This window comes from Python bivittatus, unplaced genomic scaffold, assembly GCF_059951505.1.
Source record: "Python bivittatus isolate LINGU-HERP-01145 unplaced genomic scaffold, Pbiv_v1 ctg000050_np1212, whole genome shotgun sequence".
NCBI classification, from domain to species: domain Eukaryota; kingdom Metazoa; phylum Chordata; class Lepidosauria; order Squamata; family Pythonidae; genus Python; species Python bivittatus.
In genome coordinates this window covers 1,596,499-1,616,487 of record NW_028277033.1, presented here as the reverse complement: position 1 = coordinate 1,616,487, position 19,989 = coordinate 1,596,499, and the positions used below count along the sequence as shown (strand labels likewise).

The 19,989-nt window shown below is 44.5% G+C and overlaps 1 protein-coding gene across 3 annotated transcripts in view; it reads right to left on the bottom strand.

Moving 5' to 3' along the window:
• ADK (adenosine kinase) overlaps window positions 1-19,989 on the bottom strand; it is a 233,151-nt gene that overhangs the window by 212,290 nt on the left and 872 nt on the right. The window contains exon 1 of one of the 3 annotated variants that reach the window (XM_088128741.1): window positions 1,599-1,749. The exons of the other annotated variants lie outside the window; for them this stretch is intronic. Coding sequence (XP_087984867.1) covers window positions 1,599-1,612 — 14 coding nt within the window. The 5' untranslated portion in view covers window positions 1,613-1,749. Of the gene's footprint in view, window positions 1-1,598; window positions 1,750-19,989 lie in introns of those variants that run through there. 3 annotated transcript variants of the gene reach the window in all.

Below are 19,989 nucleotides of genomic sequence, written 5' to 3'. Positions count from 1 at the left end.
AGACAGACACTGTAATGGCGCATCTCTTCTGTAGCCCATATCCAAAACAACTCTTCCCAGTTGAATCTGAAGCATTGCACAGATTCCAAAGAATCCATGAATCTCAAACTTCCAAGTTAAAGGGATTTGTTTACAAACCACAACGGCTTGGCTCTCTTAACCCAGCAGATTATGGATTAATGCAGTATGTGAACCCAATCGCTCCGTGCTGAGGAGTGCCAGACCCGATGGCTCTTGATGACCAACCATCAGAAAGAGCTCCTCCTTTCATATCATCCTGCCAGCACATTACACTCACCAGAGGAGGCCCCTGTCTATGCTCTCTGTTGCAATTCCAAAGAGAGGGCTTTACCTGCAGTGATAACCTGGCATTGTCTTTTCCAAAAGAAACAGGGCTTAACCAACCCTGTACTCTGCTTGTGATCCGCACAGGGTTCTAAAAATCAACTCTATTAGTTGCTGGGATAGTCACTCCTTCCTGTCTCATGGTGCTGATTTATTAACTTATGGGCAACTAGAGCCTCTCCAGGATGCTTCTGTTCCACAGGCTGAGTGCAGCTGAGTTAGGGTCAGAAAAAGGCACAGGACCGGAGGAACTTCTGGAAAGGGATTAGACATAACAGCTCAACCAAGCCAGCAACTTTATAGCTTTAGTATATTATGTGAATCCTAGTCATTGTGTGAGCCCTGCCAACCAGGCTTACTCAATAAACTACAGTTAAACAACTCTTGGTTAAGCGAAATGTGTGATCCAGATCCAGCAGGGCTGTTCTTAGATCCGGACTGCTTTTTTCCTTTAAGCGGGCTCTGGAAAAACACCTTAATCGACAGCCAAAACGCAAGCACTTGTTTGCAAACAGCTTGCCTACTATCGCTGCAGTGCACCGCTTCCCAAAATGTTTTGGGTGGGTAGAAACTCAGATTGCAACCAGAGAGAAAAAGTAAATCAGATTCCACGCTAACCGACGGTACGTCCCAGGCACTTCGAGCGGATTCTCTATCGTGCACTTAACTAAACATACGATTTTGTATCAACAGCAAGCGCTAGTATTTTGGATACAAATCACAGGGAACAGCAGGCAACAGTAAACTTGCTCAGGCTGTAGCCGATGCGATTACGGAAAGCCGCTTCCACCGATTCAGCAGCGCGCCCGTGCCACGAGCCTATTACGCCCAGCCTCAGACACAAAAATCGCTTTGCCCAAGCAAGCCGCACAAACAGCCAGGAAGGGGAACACAGGGGGCGACGATTTCCACGCTTGTTTGCAGGAGATGCGGAGGCAGGACCCCCCGGCCGCGCGGGAGCCCACCCTGCGTAAGACTGAGCAACGTTCCCGGGGAGGGACGGAGGGAGGGAAGGGGAGCCCCCGCAAGTCCAGCCAACTTACTTCTTAGTGAGACCCGACTCGGCTTTGGGGGCGGGGGGAGCGGCAAAGCATCCCCGCTCTCTTCTGTTTCGAGGCACCCCCCAAGTTCGTTGCAAAGCCGAAGTCCCCGCCTGGGCGAAGCGCGGCGGGCGTGCGCCCCCGGGTAGGCGAGCCCGGCTGCCTCAGGGCAACGCCGCGCTGAGCCCGCGACGCCCCGGGGATCCCACCTACCTGAGGGTGGCCATGTCGCTGGCGGCTGGCGAAGAACGACGGCCCCTCTCCTGCGCGCAGGGCACTCACCCGCCTGCCGCTCCCGGCGCGCGCGAGGACGGACCCCGCGGCTCGGGCAGCCCGGCCGCGCCTCCCTGCCCAACGTGCTCGCCGCCATTGGCTGGGACGGGGAAGCCGGCTGGGCGCGCGCCAGGCGCCCCCGCGCGCGCTCCTCGGCGCGCCACCCGCCGGAGCGCGCCATCTTTGCAGCGCGAGGACGCGCAAGAGCTCCTCCCTTCCGCCATCCGCCTGCGGGCCAGGGGCGTCCGGCGAGGCGCGCTCCCGCAGCCAGGCTCGGAAAGCGACGGTGCCTGCTCGCGAGGCGCCCCACCTGTGCGCCGCAGGGAACAGCGCCATCCCGGCCCCGCCGCCGCCTTCCGTGGCGCTCCGCTTCGCATCCCGGACTTGGGGCTTTCGCTTGGCTTCCCTTGCCAGGGATTTCGGGGTCCAGAGGCTTCCTATTCCTCAGCGAGGTCGCCATCTGCAAAATCACTGGGAATCCACGCGCTCTTGTAGGAGACGGCTCGTATCTTAAGGATGCCTCGCGCTTAGGAAAAAAAGGAAAGGGAAGCACCTCGCCAATGGAAAACAAGTACAGGATGAATCCTTGATGTGCTAAAATTTCAGCTTTGTTTCCGACTAGGGTGCAAAACTCGAAATTGCACCTACCAGGTGAACTCAGCCTGCCCGTTAAAACCGCAGCATGCCACCCCCTTATTCTGTGTGGCTGTTTTCATGCAACATACTTGCCCCTGATTAATTAAACCAGGGCTTATTCCTGTAACCAGTCTTCCGGGTTCTACAAGGAGCCAAGCCCTGGACTGCCTTCCTAGCACAAGCTGTTTCCGGCCTTTGGCTGTAATAAAGATGTATTCATTCAAACCACATGCTAGAGAAGCGGTTCAGTGGGCCAATGCAATGGGAAGAAGGAATAACCTTGAAGGACTGGAGGAAGAGCAGCAACCAAGACAAGGATCAGATAAAAGAAATCCGAGTTCTGGCCGGAGACCCCAGAAAGCATCTCAGGCAAGACCCTCCCTCATTCTCTTGAGGGAGGGAGGGAGGGGGGAAGTACATTCAGATGTGCAAAATTAATGTCAGCCCTTCCAGGTAGACCAGACTAGAAACCAAAATCGTGCATGCTAATACTACTTTTATTGTAAAGCTATAGTAACACAGGGACTAGGGAGGGTCTTGTCGGAGACACTTTCTCAGGTTACAGTTCTGGCCAGACTCAGATTTATCTGACAGTGTCTTGGTTGTGGCTGTTCTTCAAAGTTATGCCTTGTGCCAGCCGTCACTACTTTCAAACCAGCAAACGTGTCTGTCCACTACCGCCAGTTGTTAAGCCACCTCTTTCCTTGTGCTTTAAATGAGGCCTGGTAGAAGGGGCCCTTGAGGGAGGCTCACTGTGGGGTGAGCACAGAGGCAGCAGTTCCAGTGACAGAAGTATCCCAACCCCAACAAAAAAGGGTCCAGGTAACTGGAACTTAACCAGACAGACAAGTTGAACAGGTGAGGGAGCCAGGGCAGCTGACCTTCCCTTCTAACAACATTGCTTTCAGGTAAATAAACTCAGCAGAGAGAGAGATTTGAAGATCAAAAACCAGTATGGCTGCATTACCTAGCCAATGGCTGGGCCAAACCTAAGCTATGATGTGGTTTTCTTGCTTGTATCTTAGGAGCGTTAGGAGAACTTAGCCTAGGTGGGAAGTAAAGCCATGATTTGTGGCTTAATATGTTGCGTGAACCCAGCTGACTGTGGTTTATTAAGTACAGTGGTTAAGCAAGATACAACTTAATGTGTTGCTGGAACAGAGCCAGTGTACTGCATACAGTGTACTGCATACATCAGTGTCACATGATCTAATGATGGGGTGTATGTTCAGCATGATAAGTTTCTGGCTTTCGGGGAACAAGCTCTTAAGACACAAAAACTGGAGGCCGACAGAGACAGAGGTCCTTGGACAAAGACAGGCATGTTTTTCCTACATAGTGCACAATTTGAGGGCATCATTCCATTCAGAAAATGGAAATTTACGCTATGAGCACCAGTTCACACAACATGCTCAATACAGTTTGCCAGCTTAGGCCAGGATGTTACATGGATCCAGCAAATGGTAGATTATTTACTAAACCATGGTTTAACTGATATGTGACACTAACCCATATATAGATGTCTGGGCTTATAGTCTCTGAGCTTAAATAGGAAATGCTTTTTGGGTAACAGATCTCTGAGAATAACATGGCAGGCACAACAAAATCTGTTGGAAGGAAAAGAACTAGCAGGATACAATTAGCACTCCGGAAATCAATGCTGTCAGATTTGAAAGCTCACTGGGGTTGCTGTTGTACGTTAGTGAAAGAAATCAGAAGGGGCAAATGCCTCCTCAGAATCACTGTTGCTGGTTAGATTCCAGAAGTTACCTAATTCTTGGGATGTAGGTGCCTAGGATCATCATAAATATGAAGAAAGTAATTAGGGAGACATTAGTTTTGCGGTAATGCAGGTCATGACTGTAATTGGGACCAGCAACTCCACCACTAAGTGACAGTTATAAGGCGTGATGTCATGTGACCATGCTGACTTACAACGGCAGTTGCAGCAGTTCCAGTTGCTGTCGTTAGGAAAATTCTGCGCAGTCACAACGTCCCGTGGTCACATGATTGCCATCTGTGACCTCCTACTGGCTTCTTGCTTGTCAGAATCTAGCAAGGAAGGTCCCAAATAGTGATCACATGGGACCCTGCAACGCCCACAGCTACAAGGACCCATCATAAGTATCCCCCATTCAGCACTGTTGTAACTTCAAATGGTCGCTGAACAAGTGGACATTAAGCAAGGACTACTTGTATGATTTCAATGACCCCTCTGTAAACAGGACAGAAATCTGTGGATGCAGGTTTGCCCAATTCATCACACTGAGGGCTGCAGTACTGGCAGCAACTCCAACTGTAGTCTGCCAGCATCTGGCTTCCTTGGGTTAAAACTCTGGAAATGCACACTCACATGCTTATTGTTGCTAAGGTCAATTTCCAGAAGAACTTCTTAAAGTACATAAGTGCAACTGAGACATTTCCACCACCCCCATGCAGCTTTTCAAAGTCATTAAGATCCATCTGGGCCGTAGCAGAAAAATTGGAAGCATTTCGCCCTTGAAATGCAGATTGCTGCTGAGTGTCATTGCCCCTGCGCTCCCCACAGCCAGGGAAGGAAGACGTCCATCAGCACATGCTTTCTGGAAGCACCTGCTACTCTGTGCTCCGCTGACCTCTGCCAGGCTGCAAGGAGAGCAACCCTCATTCCACCTCAGGGCCTGGCCCAGACTGCCTCTGCCTCTTCTGTGAAGCTCCTGACCTTCTACTCCCCTGGCCCAAGTTAAGGACCATTTCTGAAAGCTTGTCATTCTGCAAACCGGGGTTTTCAAACTACAACAGCTGGCTTCAGATCAAACATACTGTACCACAAAACCTGGTATGATGTGCTTGTTTCATAAACCACTGTTCAGCTATGGTTTAACATGAAAACTCAGGCAATTAAACAGGTCCACACAATCAATCCATTAAACGTGGAGTACTGTATGAAACTGAGGCAGTGAGATGCCCAAGAGATTGTGTTTGCCATTAATAGTTATGCAGAAGGAAGAATTTTGAAAGAAAAAACATTTCGCTCAAGCTACAAGCCTGACTAGAACAACTGTACATTCAGTACCAGCACAAGAGCAAGAAATACTTTGTCCTTGAGAAAGAGCCTTCACTCACCTTTTCTATCTCTTAATGACTTTGTCATAAGGTTATTACGGGGTAGTACAAATCAGCTTGTCACTCTGAGTTCAAGAATTGTTATCAAGGATACAGATAACAAACGGGTGTTAATCAGAAGAGTTCTGCTGCATCGACAGGAATGGCCCGGATACAACTCCTGGGGATCCCACCCCCTTGCAGGACATTTAGGAATCCATTAGATGAGTGGCTGGGCTGTCCTATCTATTTCATTAGATTTCTATACCGCTTCACTTCATAGATCCTCCACCCTGAAGCGTGAGAATGACACCCGTAAGACTAAACGCTACAAGGCTGTGATCTGACCAGGATCACTTGAGAACTTGACACCCTCCTTTCATGGATATCCCTTGCCCAACAGAGGGGGCCCAAACCAGTAAGAGGTGGTGGGGATCATGCGCTTCCCAATACTGGCCTATTGGGCAGTTTCAGCATTAATTCTGAATTTCTCCAAGACACAGCTGAGTTCTCCAACAGCTCAGCCACTGTGGAGGAAGGACAGAGCAGCCACAGTACACCCCTTCAGAGGAGTCTCCTGCTGGACGTGCCTGAGAAACACAACAGCTGCCCGCCAACACAGGTGCCTGTACATTATTCATTAACCCAGAATTCAGATTCCTTGGCCACCCCAGATGATCTTGTGGTGAGTATTAATACCCCGCCCCCTTTCTCATTCAAAACATTAATCAAGGCAGCCTGTATAGCCAAATGGTTAAGAAGTCACTAAAACAAAATCAACGAATTAAAATTGCATGCAAACACACAGCCAGCTGACAGAGACCCAAAAGGCGGGGGGGGGGGAACCCTCCAACCTGCAGCCTAAATAAGAGCCCTGTGCAAACTGAAAAAGGTCAGGGTTAGTTGACTCAGGAGGCATGATGTCTGCAAGGAAGGGAAGCAACCCCACGCACATCGTGATGTCACCGTGCAAATGCCGCGAATTAGGGATTTGCATCAGACATCCTTGCCACATCATGGCACATACAAGATAACAACATCACGAGAATTATTATGGCATCACTGCACCTTGCTGAAAGGGGGTCCTTTAAAATATTCTGGTCTGGAGCCATTCAGATCCAGTAAGAAAAATATTAACTATAGGTACATGTTCCAGAACAGCTTCAACAGACTAGTTGTAAGACTCAGAATCTAACCGTCTGAAGATCTGCATTCCTGCAGGTATGGAAACAAAGCACGGAGTTAAAATTTGCAAAGTACCACTTCTTTCTATTACTATACAGTATACCCATCCATTTTCTATTAATGCTATTTTGCCTTGGGTCATTTCCCCCTTTATTTTGATTATCAAATTAATTTTGAAATGTTATCTGATTTATTTGCAAGTTTTTTAAAAAAATTTATTATACAGCTCACATATGTCTTTTCAGGTTAGATTTTCTGAGCAATTTACCCAAGGTTTTAAAAGCACTGATCAAGGGAAGCAGAGTCTCTTATATCAAATACATGTTATCGATCAATAATTACAGTGGTACCTCGGGTCACGAACTTAATTCGTTCTGCGACTCTGGTCGCGACCCAAATTGGTCGCGACCCGAATCAAATTTTCCCATAAGGTTCAATGTAATTACGGTTAATCCGTTCTGAACCATATGTATTTTTTTTTTAAACCACAAAAATATGACACAAAGTACAGTACGAAGAGAGAGAACGCTAACCTTGCTCGAGGCGACTTCTGGCGTGGAGGACAGGAAGGCGGGTGGGGAGGCGGTTATTGCTTGGAGGGAGAGTCCCCCTCCCTACAGGAAGCCACGACCACGTGTCACAGCAGGGAAAATGGCCGCGGATCCTGTTCGTCACCCGATGCGGAGTTCGTGGACGGAAGCAAAATTTTGCGAACGGTGCTGTTCGTGACCCGAATTGGTTGTGAACAGACGCGTTCGTGACCCGAGGTACCAATGTATATGCATAAATAAGGAATGGGAAGCAAGCATGTAGTCACTGGATCAGTGTTTCTCAACCTTGGCAACTTTAAGATAGGTGGACTTCGACTCCCAGAATTCCCCAGCCAGCATGGCTGACTGGAGAATTCTGGGAGTCGAAGTCCACCTACTTAAAGTTGTTGAGGTTGAGAAACACTGCACTAGATGGATAACTTTAGAAGGTCTGTGGAATGAAGAAAAAATTTCTGCGAACATATTTTTGTTGGGATAAGAGAAAAGTATGCAACAGTAGAAAGTGCCAGATAACTGAGCATAGGATAGCAACCATCCAGCTTCCCTCCAACTTAGCATACTTAGGATTTCAACTCTTAGCTGCTAATCCAAGGCTGAAAGCAATCATGGAGAACATCTCCTCCAACCCTCTGCCCAGTACAAGAATCCATTATTACAGCCTCCCCGACAACAGGCATTTCCAGAATTTTTCAGCAGTAAATAAAACCTCCCCTGAGCCATCACTCATCAGAAAACTCACAGGTTCACACATCATGCTAAATTACGGTTTGCTTAATCATGGTTTGAACAAGCCAACATTGCCTGGGTTTGTTCAAATCAGGAAGCGTATGATGGCTTAGCATGAGCTGAGGCTACACATGCATGCAAGAGCCACACGGATCAATGTACTTTTCCCAGAGGCGGCTTGCGGGGCTCTACTGCTGGAGTGGGGCTCCCCATCTCTGCTGCCTTGCCCGCTGGCAGGACAAAGAAGCTGCTTTTGCTCCTAGCAAATATTTTACAGAGCTGTTTACTGGCAACCCTCCAGGGTTAAGGCCAGGACCTCTGAGGAGCCCCACAGGCGGGTTTTGGTGTTGGGAGGGGCCTTGACGACTGGGTTACGGCTATTTTTCATTGCATTTGGGTTTGTTTGAAATTGGTTTAAAAAACTGGGTTTTTGCATTTTTTTGACAGAGTTACTTGTTTCGGACAAGGTGGCTATATAAATCAACTCAAATAAACAAACAAACAAAAATTGCTTCTGCCTGCTATTGTAAAATGTGCTCTCCTGGTAAAGGCTCACCTTTTAAATATTTGTTGTATTTCAAGTAAATTCCATCTATGGTAACCTTCAAACATCAGAAAAAAATTAAGATGACAAGCTCCACTCCCTTATAAACTAAACGTTTTTTTAGAAACTCCGTGACCATTACATCTGAGCAGACACGTGCATTAACTTGAATAGTTCAGTTTCTTTTCCAATACACTGCAGCTTGCCGATACAACTCATAAACAGGGTCTTACACTAACATCCTAGTCCTGTGCATCTCAGGAGGAAGCCCTACTGAGTATGTCTTAAAGTTCACAGAGTTCCTCGGGTGGATGGGCAGCTTTATATATTTGACAGATAAATAAAGGAACTTAATTCTCAAATCAACATGTAGAGAGCAGTTCTACAAATGTATACTCAGAAGCCCCACTAAATTTAAAAAGATTTATTGTGTGGAAGGACTTGACACAGAGTGCGGTAAAACACAGAACAAAACAATGGCTGAAGAGTAAATATTACCCAAAGTCATTTAATTCAATTACTTCGGTCACCTTTCTGCCACACAAAAGAATGCAGCATAGATCACAAAAAGGCAAATGTAATTTACAGAGAAACAATGAAGGCTCATGGGAAAAAAAATAATTTTGCACAACAGTGAAAACACATAGAAACTGGGTCAGCTGCCTTCAAACTATCAGAAGAGCAAAGTCAACTTAACCACTCAAACCATAAGTACTAATAAAACAAGCAGAACAGCATTTGATTTGATCTTAAAAAGACTAGTAAGGCTGATCTCTTCCTTCAAGACAATTCAGGGTTGTCCACAGGGAGGAAGTCAAAAAAGTCAAGATGGCAGCCACTCCATGTGATTGAAGCCCCTCCCTTTTTTAACATGTGTTGCAATTGACATTAAAAGGGGACATGGCTTCAGTTGCATGGATTGTGACTTTTTTGACCCCCAGGACAGCCTTGAAAAAGAGCCAAGGTCTCCCTTCTTTTGCATCTGACCACCTTCCAGTTAGACTAGTAATATTAAAAGGGCTTAGCTTCACCATGCTGAACAAAACATCATTGTACAAATTATGTGAATTATTTAATTTATGCCAGTCACAGGATGACATCTTAACACAGAGAAATGTTGCGTGACATCACTTGACCCACAAGCCCACCTTTGAAATATGGGCCCCAAAAATGATGTCAGACAACACTGCTTTCTTAATACCCTCCACCAGATCCCTCAAAGCGAGAGAGCGCCAGCTCTCTGGGTCACAGAGAATCAAGGCTGGAGGATTCAGGTTGCGGGACTCAACGCAGGACCCGCCTGAGATGCCACTCCCATGATGGGAATGGAGAGGCAGGAGACAGGCCTTGGGTGGGGTGGGGGATCGGATTGGGATCCTTTGCTGCCCCACTGTCCTGAAAGAGGCCTACTCCAGCCATTTGGTTGTAGATTTCCTCTCTTTTTTTAAAAGGAACTCTTGTTATAAAGACATGAAGACAATGATCAACCAAATGAGACATTGAAGAGCAGCCAAATATTTGTATTCACAAATGAAGCAACAGTGGATCTATTACGGAATTAATATAAAAAGCATGTAGAGGAGAGGGATAAAATCCACACATCTTCCATTGTACTGCATCATCCTGGTTCATGCATTACATTAAGCCATGATTTACTTAACCATGGTTTAATCAACCATACTTGCATTCGATAAATGGAATCAGGGTTGGTTCAGGCCAACCTGAAAGTCAAAACCAAACCAACCACATTAGAGCCAAATGCAATGTGTTGTTTACGTTTGATAGATCAGAAAAACAGACCCCTTGATTAATTCTCAGGTTCTCATCCTAATGTCACTTGCCCAACAGAGAACTCCATCCATTTCAGAGTCCTTTCTCTCTCTCCTGCTGAATTCACAATTCAAGACTGAAGCCTTCCAATGCAATTAACAGGCAATTAAATATACCAAAAAAAAAATCACAGGATGTCTATCTTCCTTATTAAGGTTTCTGATCTAAGCAGTTACAGCACTGAAAGCAAAAACACGTATTTCAGCCTCTAGTATGAATAAATCTGAGACAGCTTTATGTCTGCCAGCCATTTGGCAATTTTCAGCTAAAAGTTCAGCTATGATGCGAAGCTTCCAGAAAACAGGACTTGTAACCGATGATCTTTTTGGAACAAATTCCTGGTTTTGAAACTCCAAAACTCTGGTCATTCTGGGTTCAGATGATATGGAAGGTTACAAACTCTGGTTCAAGAGCTTTGAGTGGCAGAATCCGGTGAGTGGAATTAGCTTCATGAGTCCTGCAAACACAGCTTATATGTATGGAGAATGTCAAACCAAGTTACCAAGGATTAAAATAGCTGTTTATATAAATTTTAATGAGCTGCACATTCATTTGTGTACCTTCAAAAACCACAATACAAGGATTTGTTCCATTTTAAAAGATCCTCAAGAACAAAACAGGTATGCCTCTTATTTTTTTGAACAGAAAGAACCACCAAAGTAGCTGGAATACCAGGAAAATAATTCCTTGTTTCAGTAAAGTATGCATGCTATGCACAGACGCCTCGATCCCAAAGTTGGACAAGGGAAACAAAATTCCTATAAATGGAAGAATCATATGAAATATGCAAGAAAATCCTGCACTTGGAAAGATTCCTTGACACCAAGATGTCAAAGGATTGTCCTTAAAGGTCATATTCTAGTCACACAAAAGGAAGTTGGCCCTAGATTTAAGACAATCACCCAATTTGGAATCTCCAGGAAGCTGGAGAAGACCAGAAAAGGAAGCATAAGACTCCTGCTTCAGAAAGTCTGCTAATTTTTAGAAACAGGCAACCCATATCACAGGCATGAGGATTTTGGTTTTCAGTTGGCTGTGTGCGCCAAGTCTCATGTTCTTTATTTTTCTGCACAAGTTATGGAATTGGGTGCAACCTGCATTCAAACATCAGGTTCTGTTCTTTAGACTTTCCTGTGATCTTTAATCATAATCTGAAACCTTTCCATTATCCTGTCCCCAATCCCCCGGGTCCCTTACCTCTGGTGATCCTAGAAAAAGAAGTGCGAGGTCTGCTTCAAAAGCAAAAGATTGGAAAAGCTCCATGTCCAGACGGTGTGACCACCTCATGTCTGAAAGCTTGTGCAGAACAACTGGCCCGTTTTCATGTATATTTTTAATAAATCGCTGGAGATAGGTTATGTCCCTTCTTGTTTTAAGAGCTCTACAATCATTCCAGTTCCTAAGAAATCCTCCATTAGTGAGCTGAATGACTACAGACCTGTTGCACTGACATCTGTGGTCATGAAGACCTTTGAGAGGTTAGTGTTCGCTCACTTGAAAGCCATCACAGATCCCGTTAGACGCACTGCAGTTTGCTTATCATGGAAACAGGTCAGTGGATGATGCTGTTAATATGGCCTTGCACCTTGAATTTCTGGAGTCTTAGGCACGAATTCTTTTTGTGGACTTCAGCTCAGCATTTAATACTATACCAGAAATTCTTTACAACAAACTGATCCAGCTTACTGTGCCTGACCATACCTGTAGGTGGATAATCAGTTTTCTAACAGGTAGGAAACAACATGTGAGGTTAGGCTAAACTACATCCAGTACCCAGTTAATCAGTACAGGTGCCCCTCAGGGATGTGTGCTCTCCCTGCTGCTTTTCTCCCTCTATACCAATGACTGCACTTCAAAAAACCCTTCTGTTAAAGTTTTGAAATATGCAGATGATACAACTGTCATTGGTCTAATTCGAAATGGAAATGAGTCAGCATATAGATGGGAGGTTCAACAACTGGTCTTTAGGAAGAATCCTTCTAATACTCCTCCCCTTACCATACTCGACAGCCCAGTATCAGTGGTAGAGTCCTTCAGGTTCCTGGGTTCTGTACTTTCCCAAGATCTGAAATGGACGCTTAACATTACAGCCATCATTAAAAAGGCACAGCAAAGGATGTTCTTTCTGCGGCGACTTAGGAAGTTTGAATTATCCCAGGAGCTCTTGGTACAGTTTTACAGGGGAATCATTGAGTCTGTTATCTGCTCCTCTATAACTGTCTGGTTTGATTCTGCAACCAAACAGGACAGACTCAGACTCCAACAGATAGTTAAGTCTGCAGAAAGGATCATTGCAACCCGCCTGCCTTCTATAGAAGAACTGTATACTGTGAGGGTCAAAAGGAGGGCAGAGAGGATATCTGCAGACTCTTCCCATCCTGGATATAAACTGTTCCAACTTCTTCCTTCAGGACGGTGCTACAGAGCACCATATGTTAAAACATCTAGATATCGGAATAGTTTTTTCCCTTGTGCCATTGCTCTGTTAAACACTACATGACTCGATATGTGCTGGACAGTGGCTTCTCCCTTTGAAAAAGTTATTTTACTGTGTAGTGTTATTGTTTATTATTTTTCTGTTGCTATCCAAACGCACTGTTGATCTTGCTGTTCATCACCGAAGACAAATTCCTTGTATATATTTTATACTTGGTCATTAAAGAATTTTGTATTTGTATTGTATCTTCTCAGAGATTCTGGCAGAGCATGCTTCATTTGTAGGGAAGAATTGCTTTTTTTAAAAAAAAAATCTTAACTAATTTGCAAGCTGCTGTTTTACTGTTATCTGGGCAACTCCATTATTTTCTTCCACATTGAACATCCACATTTTCATATTAATGCTTAAGTAACCAATTATCTCTTTTGGTATAAAAAAAACATACATTGGTATGTTTTTTTACATTTGCTTACATTTTATATTTGTTTTAAATTAAGTTTGATTCCATTTATTTCTGTGAATTGGTCTTACAGGACCAGCGCTGGGAAGGAAGGACTAAATCTTCTAATAGCAACTCTTCTATGCTGTATGGCCAGGAGATAACACTACAGAAATTATTTCAACTTTTTTATTGGGATATTTTAAGTGCCAGAAAGGCAGCAGAGGCGTGAGCGTGCATCAGAGTTAGGTAAGATGCCCCCTGCAGGGCAGAAACTACTAAGCAAGAACTACAAAGCCACTACCCAAAGCAGGAGGTGGGGCCGGGTATGAAGACCCAGAGGATTTCTGGGAACGGAGGTTGGATCCTTCAGCCTTCCACCCTGTGGGCCTCAGTAATTCACTACAAATATACACAAAAAGACTGCAGTACTTACTCTTGCCCTTTAGAATTAAGTAGGTTTTACTTCCAAGTAAGTATGCATAAGCTAGGGGAGATTGGTTTAGTCAGCTTACTTGTAGGCTGGGTTGAACCTAGGGATGACATCATGGGCATTTTGAGGAGAAAGGAAGCATAAGGGGTCTTGGTCAAGGTGTTGGATCAGGACAACCCAGGTCCAAGTCCACTTCAGCTGTGAAACCTCCCTGGACTTTATCTCTTGCCCAACAGGATGGTTGTTGTAGAGATAAGATTGGAGAAAGGAGCTATACAAACTGCCTTGAGCTCCTGGAATAAAGGTGGGATAGAAATGTAATGAATCATGACACTTTGTAGTAAGTCCCATTAGCTCATGCTCAGTCTGATTGGTAGCACCACACTCTTCCTGGGACTCATGTGCGGAGTGAGTGTCTGCAACGGAGAGCCTCCCTATTACCATTCATGGAGACTTCCCATGCAGGAAATCCTTCACAGAGCAAGGGGTTCTCCATGGTGCCTTTTTTCCACATTTGGCAAAGGGCTCAGGAAGCCGATTCTGCAAGGCATGACCTTGAATCTCCATTCCAATTCACTGGGAGCAAAGTTTTCTATGCAAATAAACCTTTAATCTCCCAGGTCAACTCACATTTATTTGGCATTATCACTTTTCTTTCTTTAAATGGGACTCTCCCATACTATATTACCTCCTATTATGTTTAGATACGCCAAAAGCAACAAGAATTTGCTCACACAATTTTTAATTTGGAAGTCACTGGTATGTTATTTGTTAGTTAACAACTAACCATTTGTGTAACCCCCTACTTTATACTTCATCCTGAGCTTTGTTCTGGTATGTAACACACAAGATTGCACTTTGCATTAAAAATTATTTAATCAAATATGTTGTTTGCACTTAGTAGACTTTGATGTCATATTTTTCAGATTTATATACACTAGTATGTGATTTTTTTTAAAAAGTGCTGCTTTAAAAAAGTGTTTCCTATAAAATATTTTAAAATCAGAACAACTGAAAATATGCAATGTACAAATAGTAATACAGATAGTACCCGGGTTAAGAACGCTCAGTTTACAGATGATCCATAGTTAAGACCGGAGCCTACTGTAGCAAAATTGAGCTGAAAACACAATGATTAATACACAATGGTTTGAGTTTATTACACAATACTACTTATACAGTATTATACAATAATACTGTTCCAGCTTACATACAAATTCGACTTAAGGATTGATCTTGGGAATAGAACTTGTTCTTAAACTGGGGACTACCTGTTTTAAGCAGTAAGAATTCAGTTCAAATAAAATTAATTGAAAAGTGACATGGCAGCATGATTTATTAAAATATTAGCATTTTAAAAAGCCAGGAAGAGTAATGGACTTTTGCCTGGGGCCCAAAAGAGGCATGAGGCATTCCTCGCTGGGGTCCAGAACTCCAAAGGACAATCTTGAACTTATGAAAACAAAGAAGGACTAAAATGTAGAGCTCTGCATATTTCGATTTATTTTATTTGGAAGAAGCACTTTGGACTTTGCACCAGTGCAACACCTCTCTGTTATTCATTAAAATTGTTCACCCTTTTTCAAGCTTCTGGTTTGACTCTGAGCACTGGATTCCTTAAAGCAGTGTTTCTCAAGCTCAACAACTTTAAACTTATGCTGGCTGGGGAATTCTGGGAGTTGAAGTCCACACATCTTAAAGTTGCTGAGCCTGAGAAACATTGCCTTAAAGCAACAGTGCTGGAGATTTTCTTCCAAATCCTCTTCAGGGTGGATTCACTTAATAGCATTAAATGGTCTTTTCTGGACCTGAGGCACTTTGTTAATACCTCTTGCACACTTTGAGGTGGAGCTACACTCATCATCTTCACAATCAGAGGAGTCACATATCACACAAAGCCAGAACCCACAATTTACCAACCAGGCTGGCTGGGGGCAGATCTTAAGGCTACCACATTTCACACTCGGCATAACTTTGTGAACTTGGCCAGTTTCTGCTTCGAATGAGATGCCTGGAAAGAGCCAATTCAATTCTCCTTCTTTAGTGAGAATTTCAAAAAAGCTCATGTGCCAAAGGAGATCTGGATTTTTAAGTAACTATTTTTCACCTACTTTTCTACAAACTTTTCATTCAGGCTTTATATGAGTTGTGGTTACTGTGAATGGCGGACTATTCACAACATTTTAACTCCAGGGAAGAAGCTGTTCAAAACAAAATGCAAGCCAAGCTATATTCATATAAGCCATAGCTCAGTTTTACCTAGTTTTAGTTTTACTGAATATTAATAATAAAGGGATATCTCCAACTTACAATCCCCAGTGACTGGACTGCCACAACACAAATCCTTCAGCATCTCATGCTGCATGGACTAACTGTAGTGAAGGTTCATTTTGGAGGAAGTTTTCTGTGAGAGTCACAGTGGCCCAGAGGTAGCGCACTCCAATTCACAAATAGCTTGGCGCTTCAAAGCCAATGTATTTTAGTTGCCCATACCAGAACTTCTGAGATGATGCAACCAGCCATTCCCCAGCTCTACGGCTGCCGTGTTTGGGCTGCAAAACTCCAGATGTTTGTTACGCCACAACAAATAGCTAGAGTCCTCTTTGTTTCTTTGCTGCCACTGAGCAATCATTTCTGCAGCCCAGCTGTGCTAGCCCTGCACCACCTTTTAGCTGTCCTTTCTCTGCTGGGCAGGAGAGCTAATGGCAAGGACTGTGAGGATGGCACTGCCACTCCTCCAGACTGCCTTAGCCCCTTTCTCTAAGAAGGATGGAAAACAGCTGGCTTACCTGCCCTCTGGCAGCTCACGCAACAGGCCACATGAAGTATTAGCTTAAGACTAGATCTTCCTTCCACCGTCCAGGCAGTCACACAGTCACCTTAGCCAATGGGGGGGAGCTAAGATGGTGATGGGGAAGCAGCCTCCCTGATGTGCTCCTTATATTTTATTTGTTTTATCTGTTTTTACAAATAGCCTACCTACACATCTTAATTTTATCTTGTTTCATTTAATAAACACATTTTCTGTGAGCAATATTCTAAATCTAAACACTAAGTCCCTAAAACATCATAAAGTCTTCAGATACAATACATCAGTGTTTTTCAACCTTGGTGACTTTAAGATGTGTGGACTTCAACTCCAACATGGCTGGCTGGGGAATCCTGGGAGTTGAAGTCCACATATCTTAAAGTCACCAAGGTTGAAAAACACTATGATACATCAACACTCAGCCAAGGTTAACTCACTCATGGCTTACTTTCAGTAATTCATGCAACAGCAGCCAAGGATGGGTGGCTATAACCATGGCAAATTAGGGTCATGTTAGCTCTTGCACCCAGTAGGGATGTGTGGAATGGGAACACAAGGGGTGCTAAGCTTTCCTTCTTCCCTTCTTTCCCTTCCCTACAACTCTGATCGGGTCAATCCAGTTCCATTGTTTTAATAACTTGATAAAAACCAAACGAAACAAAAAGGGTCATCTAACCATCCGGCAAAGGGAGCTGGGCTATCGGCATAATATGGTTAGTTCTCCCTGCCAGCAGACCAGACTGCATCACCAACTAGCTAACGCTATTTTAGCTTTCTGAAACCAGCCCTGTGGTTAGTTTATGGGTCAATGTATTATGGGAACTCAGGAAACTCGATCAATTCAGCAATTCATGGTCCACTTAGCCACACATTAGGGTGCTCTGCGAACACACATAGTGTGTGTGCAAGCATAGAGTTCACACAAAACGTTAAACCAATCCAGCTGGTTAGCATGAACCCAGTCTCTTCCTTGTCATCCCACACGAGTTGTTCAACGCAATCAGTGCTTTTCTAGGTTGCAATTCTTCACTGACATTTTAGCTCAGGATTCAACACTGAACAACAAGCACAGTTCCTGCAGGTCCAAACCTGAGATAACATATAATGTAGCCAGGTTCTGTAAAACATGGAGCAGAGCTTCAATCACAGCATCGCAGCCACCATCTGGACTTTTTTTTAGCCTAACCTGTGGACATCCATGGCATGGAGTAACCAAAGCAGCTGATCTATTGCTTATGGTCTGCCAGACGTGGCTCACTCCTAGCACCAAGTCTAGGCATTTTTATTAGCCGTAACATCTCGTATTTTAACTGGAGCTTTTTACCTTTACAGTTTCTTTTGGTTACGATTTCTGTTTCATACTTACCCTCTGTCACTTAATTTAATCCTCTTAGTTTCATCTTTGGTTGGTTTTATGCCTTTGCGTCAGTACTGATTCCTGGCGACTGCCTGGACAAGTCCCTTCAGTTTTCTTGGCAAGATTTTGGAAGCGGTTTGCCATTGCCTCCTTCCTAGGGTTGAGAGAGAAGGACTGGCCCAAGGTCACCCAACGGGCTTCATGCCTAAGGAGGGACTGGAACTCTCGGTCTCCCGGTTTCTAGCCTGGTGCCTTAACCACTACACCAAACTGGCTCTCTTTCATCTTTAGGCTTCCCATTATCTTTGCTTTGTGCTGGTTAATGACCAAAATAAAGATTTATCCCATTTTGATTCAGGTGTGGAAAATGTTCTGCTAGTTCCAGAATTACAGTCTATTCTGGCTCTTTAAGGCAGTGTTTCTCAGCCTCAGGAACTATGGACTCAACTCCCAGTATGCTGGCTAGGGAATTCTGGGAGTTGAAGTCCATACATCTTAAAGTTCCTGAGGTTGAGAAACACTGCTCTAAGGCAACACAGCAGCTGCCACACTTTCACACATGCACCCACTGTCAGTGGAGTTCCCAATGTGCCACCTACCAATGGAGAGAAGGGTGATGGGCAGAAGGAAACAGGGCATGGAATAAATAATCCAGAACAGCGCAGACCATGAGATGGGTACATGACATCACACATAGCATGACATCATCACACAAATCCCATATGTCATGTAACTTGTCTCAGTTGTGTCATGCAAAAAAATCACCTCTTAATTCAGAAAAGTCAAAAGGTTATTAAAGGCACAAAGAGGGAGCCACTTGCTAAGGCATGCTTTATTTAGCCATGCTTTTTGAATAAACCATAGCTGGTTGAGTTCATATAATGTACTTTGCAGCTTAGACTGCGTGAACCCAGTCTAAAGGTTGGCAACCCAGGAGAAACTGTTGGTAGCACAACCCCAGAAGAGCTCTTATGAGCTGTGCAAGGAAGGAAGGAAGCAGAGCCTTGTAGGGGAAAGTCCTGACAAGCAATGGGCTTGCCAGGGCTAAGAAAAGGATGAAATAAGGAAAGGTGGCAGAGAAGAAAACTGGCTCAGGGGGCAAAATCAGACCCCCGAGATGCTGATACAGAAAGGACAAAGTAGTTGCTGGGAAGGCAAGGCATCTTTGTGAATTAGGGGAGCTCAGGATAACGTTTTGCCAACTCACCAGCCACAAATGGATATAGCCACCCATCTGCCTAGGGAATTCTAGGTGATGAACAGCAATAGAAACATTAGCCAAACTGCAGTAATTAACATCCTATCATTTCCTACATTTTGCCATGCTTTATGGGGGGGGGGGGCTAGAGCAGGGTTTTTCAACCTTGGCAACTTTAAGATGCATGGACTTCAGTCCCAGAATTCCCCAGCCAGCATGTTGGCTGGAAAATTCTGGGAGTTGAAGTCCACCCTCCTGCCCTAGAGACATGCCAACTGTTCATTTTGTACCAGTGTAATCACCCGAGCCCAACTAGGCAGCAGCTCCTGCCACCCTCGCCTGGGTTCAAAAGATAAGCAAGGTCAAACCTGGTTACTATTTGGATGCAGGATCAACAAGGCTGGGACTTGACTGGAAAATTGAAAAAACATCTTGACAGAAGACTGGGGCACATGACTTCCCAACAGTGGCTGTTTCAAGAACAGCACTTGGAAATGTCCACAGAGTCACTGGGAATCAGAGTCCATCTGAAGTAGACTTGGCTTTCTAAAACAGCTCTGCATACAGCGCCATGCCTGGACTGCGAAACTAAAAACAGCCACCAGATGGCAGCCACGCAATACGAAACCACCAATTTTGCAGCCATCTAGTGGCCACCCAGGTATGGTACACCTACCCCTGGCATGCCATTGACCCGTGAACGAATACACATGGCATCTAAAACAGCTACGGAAGGGTGCATCCTTGTTCTATTCAGTGGAGGTGAGAGCAAGGCTTATTTTTTGTCAAGCTGAAAAAGGGAACTGTAACTTTTAATACATTTCCATAAATTTATTAATACAGTTTAATAAATTATTATTGTTGGTCGCACACTCAGCCAGATGTTTGGACTGGATTTGGCATTTTTATCCACCTATCGAGTCCTTCCCAAGGACCTGGGATGATGATGATATTACTGTTATTGTTATTATTTGAATAGCAGAGTTCATTATTCCGGGATACGAGCTAAATTAGAGCTCAAAGCTCGAGTCCGCAGCTCTGTCTTTATATACCAGGATGGGGCATATCTGGCCCTCCAGACGTTGCAAGCCCAGCAGTGCGG